Source organism: Sapajus apella, unplaced genomic scaffold (genome assembly GCF_009761245.1).
Source record: "Sapajus apella isolate SASKATOON/1434 unplaced genomic scaffold, GSC_monkey_1.0 scaffold234, whole genome shotgun sequence".
In the NCBI taxonomy this organism is placed as follows: domain Eukaryota; kingdom Metazoa; phylum Chordata; class Mammalia; order Primates; family Cebidae; genus Sapajus; species Sapajus apella.
The window spans coordinates 93,786-104,622 of NW_022437174.1; the positions used below are offsets into that span (position 1 = coordinate 93,786).

General features: G+C 62.1%; 2 protein-coding genes across 2 annotated transcripts; one reads left to right on the plus strand and one right to left on the minus strand.

The window, feature by feature from the left end:
* Nucleotides 1–6: 6 nt before the first annotated feature.
* Nucleotides 7–4,140, plus strand: PGGHG (protein-glucosylgalactosylhydroxylysine glucosidase). Its single transcript, XM_032271455.1, has 10 exons — nt 7–576; nt 1,012–1,143; nt 1,353–1,464; nt 1,614–1,686; nt 1,807–1,943; nt 2,067–2,200; nt 2,300–2,395; nt 2,568–2,665; nt 2,735–2,946; nt 3,047–4,140. Exons 1-10 carry the CDS (start codon nt 466–468, stop codon nt 3,154–3,156), a joined length of 1,215 nt encoding a protein of 404 aa, XP_032127346.1. The 5' UTR covers nt 7–465; the 3' UTR covers nt 3,157–4,140.
* Nucleotides 4,141–6,225: 2,085 nt separating this feature from the next.
* Nucleotides 6,226–7,494, minus strand: IFITM5 (interferon induced transmembrane protein 5). Its single transcript, XM_032271456.1, has 2 exons — nt 7,280–7,494; nt 6,226–6,703 (listed from the first exon to the last, which is right to left on the minus strand). Exons 1-2 carry the CDS (start codon nt 7,463–7,465, stop codon nt 6,491–6,493), a joined length of 399 nt encoding a protein of 132 aa, XP_032127347.1. The 5' UTR covers nt 7,466–7,494; the 3' UTR covers nt 6,226–6,490.
* Nucleotides 7,495–10,837: the final 3,343 nt, after the last annotated feature.

Genomic DNA, 10,837 nt, shown 5'->3' on the forward strand with positions numbered 1-10,837 from the left:
GTGGACCGTGAGTGGCTGCTGGGCGTGGAGGTGTGGACCGTGAGTGGCTGCTGGGCGTGGAGGTGAGGACCGTGAGAGCTGGGGCTGCTCGTTGTTGTCTGAGCCTCCCCATGCTGGTGCTGTGGCCGTTTTCTCTGATGAGGCTCCCAGAGGCCAAGTCATTCGCTGCAGGTTGGTCGGCCTGAGGCTGCCCATGTCCACCTTCGGCCGGAGCCTCTGTGGGCACACGAACACCGGCTGGGGAGGCAAAGTGCGGGGCCGAGGACCAGGACAACGGGAGCATCTGGGCTGGAGACAGAACCGGATGGGCAGGTGGGGAGGGCCGCAGATCTGAGCAGGCAGCCGAGGAGGAACCCAGAAGGCACCAACAGGAGAGCCGTGCCTGGGGGAACGTGGCCAGGCGGGAGGGAGACGTGAGAGCCTGTCCAGCACTCGAACAAGGCACCGTGCTCTCAGGACCTCTGGATGTTCCCGAATATCCTGATGTTCCACCCAGAGGCCGCCAGGGCCATCCTGGAGTACCGCGTCCGCACGCTGGGCGGGGCCCTGGAGAATGCCCGGAGCCTGGGCTACCAGGTGAGGGGAGCTGGGCACTGGCCTGCAGAGCCCTGCAGCCCCCACAGCCCTCCCAGCCTGTATCACTCTCCCTGGGCCCCACTCTGGGCACTGGCAGGGACTGCAACCCCCCCACCAACCCCTCCCCGGGCCTGTATTCTTCCCGGGCCCCTCTCTGGACAGAGCTGAGATGTCCTGGATTCTCCACCCTGAAGCTTGAGGGGCCTCAGCAGGGCTGGGACCCCCTTGGGGTGCCCTTGTGCCCTGCCCCAGGTCAGCGCATGGTGAAAACTGGGCAGAAGCCACCTGGCCCACAGTGAGGACTTGCAGTGGGCACTCCCAGCGGTGGTGCCCCCCAGGGGACCTGGAGCAGGCTGTGCCCCCTCTTCCAGGGACCAGTTGGCGGGCCACCTCTCCCCTCCAATAAGGTCAAGTCTGCCTGTCTCCACTCCTCAGGGAGCCAAGTTTGCCTGGGAGAGTGCAGTTTCTGGCCTGGAGGTCTGCCCCGAGGACATTTACGGGGCCCAGGAGGTCCACGTCAATGGGGCTGTGGTGCTGGCCTTCGAGCTGTACTACCACGCCACCCAGGTGAGGTGTGGTGTCCACCATTCCTGCAAGCGTGGCTGGGCAGCTGGTGTAGCCACACCCGCTCTGCGTGGCTTCCTGTTTGGGGCCAGTCCTGGGAAGCTGGCCGAGGATGGGTGTCTCAGTGCCAGGCCTTGCTTCTGGGCACAGACAGGCCGCTGGGAATGACAGTGACCGGGGCTCCGGCCTCTGTCCTGCCTCCCGTCCCCCAGGACCTGCAGCTCTTTCGAGAGGCTGGTGGCTGGGACGTGGTCAGTGCCGTGGCGGAGTTCTGGTGCAGCCGTGTGGAGTGGAGCCCCAGGGAGGAGCAGTACCACCTGAGAGGTGAGGGCCATGGTGGGGAGGAAGGGGTTTCCCAGATTCAGCAGGTGATTTTCAGGCACCTCACATGTGCAGGCCCCACGCTGACCGCTGCGTGGAGGGAAGGTCTCTGAGACTCTGCACTGAGCACCGTCTTGGACTTGTGTGTCCAGGAGTCATGCCCCCCGACGAGTACCATTCAGGGGTCAGCAACTCCGTGTACACCAACGTCCTGGTACAGAACAGGTCAGACACAAGACCCCTCACCCACCGCCGCCCCTGCTGGAGACCTGCCCCAGTGCCCCCTCCGCAGGCAGCATCTGGAAGCCCAGGGTCGCAGCCTCCCTCACCCACCCCCGCCCCCAGCCTGCGCTTTGCTGCTGCCCTGGCCCAGGACCTGGGACTGCCCGTCCCTCACCAGTGGCTGGCCGTGGCTGACAACATCAAGGTACCCTTTGATGTGGAGCAGAACTTCCACCCGGAGTTCGATGGATATGAGCCTGGTGAGTGCGGGTGGACCCCTCCAAGGCCTCCTTTGCCCCTGCCGTGGAGACCTCGAGTGTGTCCTGGAACGCCTGCCACCCCCAAACCCGCACCTGCCCGCCATCAGCAGCACCTCCCCGCAGGAGAGACGGTGAAGCAGGCAGATGTGGTGCTCCTGGGATATCCTGTCCCCTTCTCCCTGATTCCTGAGGTTCGAAGGAAAAACCTGGAGATTTACGAGGCTGTGACATCCCCCCAGGGCCCCGCCATGACCTGGGTGAGCAGCCTGGGGGTAGGGAGCTCCTGCCCCAGTGGCCTCAGTCTCTGCCCTCAAAGTCGGCCTCACCCCTGCGCGTCCTCTTACCTCTGACCCCAGAGCATGTTTGCTGTGGGCTGGATGGAGCTGAAGGACACGGCGCGGGCCCGGGGCCTCCTGGACAGGAGCTTTGCCAACGTGGCTGAGCCCTTCAAGGTCAGCCTGGCCACGCCTGCCTCCCACTGGGCCCCTCACGGTAGGACTGGAGCCGGGCCCCAGAGCGGGCACAGCAGGGTGCAGCCCTGGAGCGTCCAGCCTGACCTCCGACTGCAGCCCAGAGAGGACAGTGTCCTGGGGGTCCAGGTGTCAGCTGCCTTTGCCCCTGCAGGTGTGGACGGAGAACTCGGATGGGTCAGGCGCTGTGAACTTCCTGACGGGCATGGGGGGCTTCCTGCAGGCAGTGCTCTTCGGGTGCACGGGGTTCAGGCAAGTGCAGAGGCCGGCAGAGGGAAGCCCGTACCCCACCTGCCGCCTCACAGACCTCTCCTTCCCCAGGCTCACCCGGTCAGGTGTGACCTTCGACCCTGTGTGCCCATCGGGCATCTCCAGAGTGAGCGTCTCCGGCATCTTCTACCAGGGGAACAAGCTAAACTTCTCTTTCTCCGAGGACTCTGTGACCGTGGAGGTCACGGCCCGAGCGGGGCCCTGGGCCCCTCCTCTGGAGGCTGAGCTGTGGCCGTCCCAGGCCCGACTCACCCTGCCGCCAGGTAGAAGACCATGCCAGCCCCCAAGAGCCCAGGCGCCTGTGGCCATAGGCTGTCCACCAGGCTGTCTCCTCACCCCCAGGCTGTCCCCCTCTCCCTGCAGGACACAAGGCCTCCTTTCCCCGCTCGGCTGGCCAGATACGAAGGTCACCCCCGAAGCTGCCTGGAAGCTCCAGCTCCAAGTTTCCTGGCAGGACTTCTCAAAGATGTTAGGTACCTGCTCCAGAGCCCGAAGGGCCCCTCTGGGTCACCCTTGGTCCCTCCTGCCCCACTGAGTCACTCACCCTGGAACCTGCCCTTGAATAATCAGGAGCGTCGGCTTTAGAAATGTTTCCTGGGCCTTCCCTGTGGCCACTCCCGCACCCACCCCTCCTGGACACACTCCTAGCCTGCCAGCCAGGCGCTCAGGGAGAGTCCACGCTGCTTAGCCTGAAGTTCAAGGCTTTTCAACTCTAGCCTGAACCCCTCCCCAGCCTGGACACCCGTGGGCTTCCCCATGGCATCCCCACGCCACGTCTGCCTGCCCGTGGACGGATGCCATCACCCACCATCCTGGGGCACCGCCCCAAGCTCCTGAAGGCCGGGTCTGGGCCTGCGTCACCTCTGGCCTCTCGTCCCCTTCTCCCTGAGTGCCTTGGTCACCGTGACCTGCAGCTCTCTGCTGAGAGGGCAGAGGCAGGTGCAGAGCTGAGCGTGGACGGCAGGGATAAGGGGTGTGAAGGAAGGGGCTCGGCCACCTTCAGAATTCTCCAGGACTCTCAGGCGCAGCTTTGCCAAAAAGGAACTTTTCACGTCACGCAGTTGAGAGTCCGGCACGTTGGGGGTTTAATCTCAATCCCAGGCTCCTCTCGACTCTGGGCGCCTCGATCCGGTTGGGCGGCCTCTCCCAGGGTGGGGCATGGCGGCTCTTTCCGCAACCATGCAGCTTGTAGGGAGAGCGGTGGGAAGTGGGAAGTCACCAGAGAATGGGACAGAGGGACCTGAGGGCGAGACCCCAGCGCCCTCCACTGACCAGCCAGAGGGACTGGAGCCCGATGCGCGTGGGGTCGAGGCCCTGCCGAGCCTCAGCCCCAGGGTTGGGGCGTCAGCAGTTTCCCAAGAACAAGATGCTGCAGCGCTGATGAGGGCCAGGACCCCTGCAGCACGTCAGCCTGAGGGATTAAAGCTTTGGTGCCGGGAAGAGCATTATTCCTCTAAGGAGCCACTGTGCTTCCTTCCTTCTGAAGTAAGGACCGTGCCCTGGGTCCCGCTTCCCATTTCACTTGGGTCAGGCAGCCTGGGTCCCCCCGAATCTGCACCTCCCCTGCGCTGGCCTTGCGGCTGCACCCTTTCCAGGAGCAAGCTTCGATGGAGACCCCAGGGAGGGAGGGAGGCAGGCAGGCAAGGACACCTGTGCGGCTCTGGGGATCAGGATGCCCGTGTCTCCCAGGGCTTGTCTCCTTGTCTCTGCCACGCTCCGCGGCTGCCAGGAGCAGCGTGTGGGAGTGAGTGTGCTGGGGACTCACGCAGCCGGGACGGCACTCAGAGGCCTCCCAGTTTTCTCGGCTCCCCCGACAGAAACTGTGGAGTGAGATGGCCGAGACCTGTGGACACCACGTGTCTTACACCTGCCGTGACCACGCAGCTTACTTGCTGGGCTCATGGCCGCGGTGGAGAGGGGCTGTGGGCCAGTGTGCGGGCCAGTGCCTGGCGGGAGCCTCGGGGAATGCAGCCCCTACAGGCTCCCTCTGCTGCAGAGCTGCGTCCCATCCAGCGCTGTCACTGGGCAGTGAGAGGCAGAAGCAGGTCCCCGAGGGAAGCATGGGCCCCTCCTCCCTGCCAGGGTGCTGTGGGCACAGGTGTCAGGCCAGGGTGGCAGGAGATATGTGGCCTGAAGCCTACTGCATGTGCATGCCACACGCAGGTGTGGTCAGCTCTGCACCCCCTGAGGGGACCCTTTTGGGGGTTGTGATGGTCAGTGCATGTGTGCCTGTGTAGCTGGCCAGGGTCCAGGAGCCTGAGGCAGGGAGGTGCTGGTGACCCTTCCCCCAAGGTGGCTTACCCAGCCACTGGCCTCAGCACCTGGGCATGGGCCAGATGGTCCCTGCCCCTCCATAAGCCTGGGACTAGCAGACCGTCTTGTCCCTGGGGACACGTGTCCAGCCACACGTGGGCTGACTCCCCGCCAGCCTCTGCACCCAGCACAGTTTGGTCCCTTCTCTGGCCAGTCCTGGGGCTTGTGGCTGGCACACTCTCCCAAGCCAGGCTCAGGTGGGCATGCTGCCCTTGTCCTTGGTCCATGTGGGACTGGCCCTGTCTGTCTCCAGTGCCCAGCGTAGCCTCCGCACACCTGCCTCCAGGGCTGGCTGGGCCTGCCCACGAAGTCCTGGCTGTGCCTGCTGTTGGCTGCAGGCACATCACAGTTAGGGGGTGCAGCCCAGGGCTCCAAGTACACCAACTAGATAAAGATTCCCACCCCAGCCGAGGGAGAGCGGGAAGGCAAGGGGGATCCCTGGGGAGGGAAAGGCCCCTGGGTGGGGGGCTCAGAACCCTGGGCCACTGTGCGGTTGCAGCCCCTGCGGTTAACCCCCACGTCCTGGCAGGGGCAGCCTCCACAAGGCGTCAGGGTGTGCGTGTCCCCAGCACCCTCCCGTCGCCCGTCCTGGGGGAGGCTTTGGTGCAAAACAATATGAAAAACGCCCACCAGCACCAGGGGACTCAGCAAACCGCACACATGCCGGTTTTCTGTCTCTCTGGATACAGCTGTGGGGGGGGGGCTGTGACCCTGCGCCATGTGTGTGATGTGTGTGTGTCCAGCCCCACCCGTGGGATGGTCCCCACCCTGCTTTCCCAGACACCCCCACTGGCCTAAGAGGAAGGGAAACCACCGTGGGACTGGGATTTCTCAGAATTAAGGGGGAGCCAGGGTCATGGGGACGGGCGAATGACCCAGGAGGAAGGAGGCACACACCAGAGGACCCCACGCAGACTTGGGGCCCACGTGGAGTTGGGACACACCCGGGATGTTCTGGAGCACAGGCCGCTAAACCACGGAGTAGCAGAGATCAAAGGCCTGGGTCCCAAACTGCAGCTGAAAATACTCTGGGCCTCCACCCCAGAAGCCACAGGCTGCCCAGCGACGGAGAGGGCGCCAGACAGGACGTGGCCAGCGGAACAGCGGAGCTGCACAGCTGCCGGGGGACCTCCTGCCGTTGACTCACTCGGCCCCGTGGCATTTGGCTTCGGTGGTCCCTAGGGCAGCTCCTTCCCCTATGCTGGGCAGGAAGGAGACCCAGGAGGCGCTTTCTGGAACCAGGTACTTTTAATTGTGAAACCAAGGAGCCTGGAATGTGAGGAGGGGGGCGGGGGGCAGAGCTAGGGCCTGGGCCTTCAGGTTAGGGTGAGGCCCCTGGGGTCTGGCTGGGTCAGCGTGAGGTACCCGTGTTGGGGCTGGAGGGCCCAGGGTCAGGATGGGGCAGGGATGGAGGCCCCACAGAAGGGCCAGGCTCAGGGGAGCACCGTGGGGTCAGTGTCCTGGGGCTGGGGCCCCCCGTCAGGACCCAGCCCGTCAGTCGTAGTCCCCATCCTCAAACTTGGTGCTGAAGAAGGTGGCGGAGCCCTTGGCCAGCCGGGCCAGGTGCAGGGCGCCAGTCACCACCAGGCCCAGGAGCAGCAGCGGCGGCACCAGTGTCCACATCGCGGCCAGGATGTTGTAGCACTTGGCTTTGGAGCCGAAACGCCGGGCGGCTTCCAGGTCCCCGGCCACCTTCTGATCCCGGGCCTGCAGGGTGGCCACAGGCCCAGATGTCTACATGTCCTCAGGGCCTGGGGGCCCTTCCCACCCCCACCCCGGGCACCTAGAAGGCCTCAAAATCTGGCTGGAGAGGTGTGGCCTGAGGAGGCACTCCCTGGGGCCCCAGCTATGGACCCAGGGGCCATCCAAGGCCAGTGTGAGTCTGTAAGAGCTCTATGTGTGAGGGTCCCCCAGGGTGCTGAGACACCCTGCACCCTGCCACTCAGGAGCTAAAGTCAAAGGGAGCACTGTTCAAGAGGCCCACAGCATGTGAGCCCCCTTGATGACAGACACCTCTCTGGGTGCCTCCTAGTGGCCTCTGTGCTCTTGGGTGGGCCAGACCGCCTTAAGAAGAGGCGCCCATGTTTAATGGAGAAGCCTGGTGGCCTTGCCTCTGTGAGGGGCTCTTTCCGGGCCATGCTGATGGAGTCACCTTCACAAGCGGTGCCCACAGAGACCCTCACTGGCAAGCAGAGCCCCCTGTGGCCCCCAATAGGGCAAGGACCCCTGAGAAGCTCCCCACGCCCTGCCCCCTGCTCCCTCCCTCCACCCCCCCTCACCCACCTTGATGGAGTTAGCCAGCGCCAGGAAGCCGAGGCAGCACAGGTTCAGGTAGAGGGTGCTGAACACCGACCAGATCAGGTGGTCCCGGGGTGGGGGCTGCGGGGCCCCCAGTGTCAGCGCTGTGTGGGCGCCGGCCTTGCTGGGCGTGGGGGCCCGGGGGTCCTCTCGGGGATACGCCGTGTCCATGGGTTCCAGCGCCGTCTCTTCCACACTCAGACTGGAGCTGGGAGGGTGGGCACCCTCTTGCTTATAGCCCGGCTGCCGCTCCCAGCCCAGCCCCTCAGCGTTATATTTAACACAAATTATAGCCTGCAGGCCGAGTGTGTGGCCGGCCCCCCAGCGCCACACCAGGGAGCACCCGTTTGAGGCTGCCTCAGACCACCCAGCAGGGCCTCTCCTGATGGACATCCCATCAGGGAGCCCCCCTTGGAAGGCTGCTGCCGGGCAGTGGCAGAGACCCCCCACCCCCATCACAGGCTGCTGGCCAAGTGGGCAGTGGGCGGTGGGTAGACCGTTGGCCAGAGCCCCCCCCAGGCCGAGAGGAGTTGGAGGTGCCGCCTCAGGGCCATGGGCCTCACAATTCAGGGATATTCAGGAGCCCCCTCCTCAGAACCAGAGCTGCCGAAACCACAGCCCGTGTATTCCCAGGACTCTGAACTCCAGTCTGTCCCTGACACACTCAGAGCACGAGCTCCAGGCCCCGGGAGCACAGGCGTCCCTGCAAGGGGACAGGGAGGGAGGGCAGCTGTCACAGGGCACCTGAGAAGGAGAGAGCCTGGGGGGGGGGCGGGAAGATGGGGTGCAGTCTGCAAGGGGCCAGCAGGGGGACCCCAGGGACCTCAGGGAGCCTTTGGACTCCTGCGGTGGATGCACCCCTCCTCAGCCTCCTCCCTGCCCTCCCTAATCCCAGAATGTCCGTGGTGAGGGGTCCTGTTAGGGCTCAAGGTCCGCCCCGGTCTTGTCTCTGCAGCTGTAGATGCCTCTGGACGCTGATGACTCTCATTCATGTCTGTAGCCCGGACTTCCCTTAGAAACACTGGTGTGGGTCCCCAGCTCTGGACTCACACAACAGTGCCTGCTCTGTGCAGAAGGCTCACTGGACCCCCACCCACTCCCCGACAATCCCCAGCCGTGGTGCTCCTGCACCCACCTGCCAGAAGGCTCAGCTTCCCAGTCTCCCCGCCGGCCACACTCCCAAGGGCCCATGACCAAGCTGCCCTGCCCTCCTCCAGGACCCACACTGGCCACCTGCAGGGGATGGTTGGGTGGGGGGTTCCTTCCTGCTGTTGAGCCTGTGGACCCCAAACATCTGAGACAAACCTCAGCTGATGTAGGAAGTTTATTTTGCCATGGTTGAGGACGTGCCCGTGACAGCCTCAGGAGCTCCAGATCAAATGTGCCCAAGGTGGTCAGAGCACAGTTTGGTTTTACACATTCTAGGGAGACAGGAGAATCAATCAACATACGTAAGATAAACAAGGTGGTTCAGCCTGGAAAGGCGAGACCGTGCAAAGCAGGTGGGGGAGAGCGGAAGGGGGTCGAGGCGGATCAGAGACAAATGGTTTCATTCTTTTGAGTTTCTAATTAGCTTCTTTAAAGGAGGCAATTGGATATGCTTTCGCCTCAGTGGGCAGAGGGCTGATGGCCCTAAGCAATCCCCTGCTAGACCCTTTCCTTTAGCGATTGCAGCACCTCAAGATTTACGTTCCTTTCACAAGCCCCTCGAGAGCCTGTTCTCACTGCTGCAGACAGTGATGACATTAAAACAGAAGACAGGTGTGTCCCTCCTCTGCCCACAACACTGCAGTGCTCCAGGTGTGAACTTAAAATATCCGAGGCAGGCCTCAGTCAACTTAGAAAGCTGATTTATTTTGCCAAGTTTCAGGACATGCCCGTAACAGACCCTCAGGAGGTTGTGGTATGTGCTCAAGGCGTTCAGGCCACAGCCTGCTTTTATACATTTTAGGGAGACACGAGACATCCATCGATGTCTGTGAGCTGTACATTGGCTCTGTTCAGAACTCGGCAAGGGACAGCTCCCAGGTTATAGGTAAGTCAGAGACAAAAGGTTGCATTGTTTTGAGTCCTGGTTCAGCTTTTCACCGAATGCACAATTTGGCCTGGCTCAGTGAAACTGCATTTTTACATAAACAATAGGGCAGAGGAAGCAATCTGCATTAGCCTCAGGTGAGCCGAGGGATGACTTTCTGTCTCGCACCTGTGAAGGTAAGTTGTCAGTTTACGGTGCCAGGGGCAAGTTCACCAGAACCGCTTTAAGGTAACATCTGGAGACCCACAAGGAAATTCTTGGTGAGCAAATTGTGAGGGAGGTGTGCAGCTGTTTAATCTCTGTAGCTCTCTTACTCAGAAATAAAATGCAAGGCAGTTTGCTCGACGTCGAAGCCCCCAGCTTCACTTTGTCTCTTGGCTTAGTGATTTTGGAATCCCGAGATTTATTTTCCTTTCGCAAAGGGAAACTGGAATAACCAGGAATGACCCACAGGGCCTGTGAGGAGGCTCCTGTCCACAGCCCCAAGAGGAGATTTGTGTGTAGAACGTTATCGGGGGCTCTGCAGAGAGGAGAGAAGGAAGTGAGAGGTGGAGCCGAGCTGCTTCCCAGCTGGTGCAGCTGGGATGGCCCCAGCACACATCCAGGGCAGGCGGGAGGTCTGGGCCCCTCCACTCGTGTTGAGCATTCACTGAAGCAGGATGTGACCTCGAGGATGCATGACCCTGAGTGACCTCAGTGACAACCAGCTCCCCAGAGCCACATGTCCACGAGTCCAGCTGCTGGTAAGGAGGCCTCCCTTTCTGAAGGTAGGTGGGAACCTGCCTCTATGGTATGCATAAGACTGCTGTAGGGCCTCAGCCCCACTGGGTCGTGGGGTGTCCCCTATCCTGTGCTGAGGTGCAGGATCTGAGAAGTAAAGAGACAGGACACAGAAGGTCTGGTGAAGAACATCTGGACTCGGGGGGCCATGCCACTTATGAGCAGAGACAGGCGAGGCCCCGAACATCCAGGAGCATCTGTATTTATTTGGCACAAGCAAGGGGAAGGGTCATGAGTGAGGTCATCATCTAGAGGCTTAGTGACAGGGCATACGTAATCATGTGAGTCACAAGTGAGGGGGCCACCCCATTATGTCACCTGGGCAGAGAGGTGTGCCGTGCGCAGTAGTAGAGGACCGTGTACAGAAAAGGGGTCCACCCCCACTATGTCACTGAGGCAAGGAGGTGGGCTGTGTGCAACAGGTGTCGTGGGCAACACTTCTTATCTGGGGGCTGGAGACGTCAAAGGGTTTCTAATAGAAGGAATCTGTAAGCCAGTGCAGTGGGAGCTGACAGACGTGTGCTCTTCTCTAAGATATTTATGGGAGGGTGATTTGAGCCAGCACAGAAGCGAGAAAAGACTGACAGGGTGTACAGCCACCATGACTGGTCACACCAGAGGGGTTCTTCTCCCTCGGTTACTTCCAGGATCTCAGGCCTGAGGCCGACTTTCCACAGGAACTGGATGCAAGGTGCTACAGCTCCTTTATCAGGAGGAGAGGCTCCTGC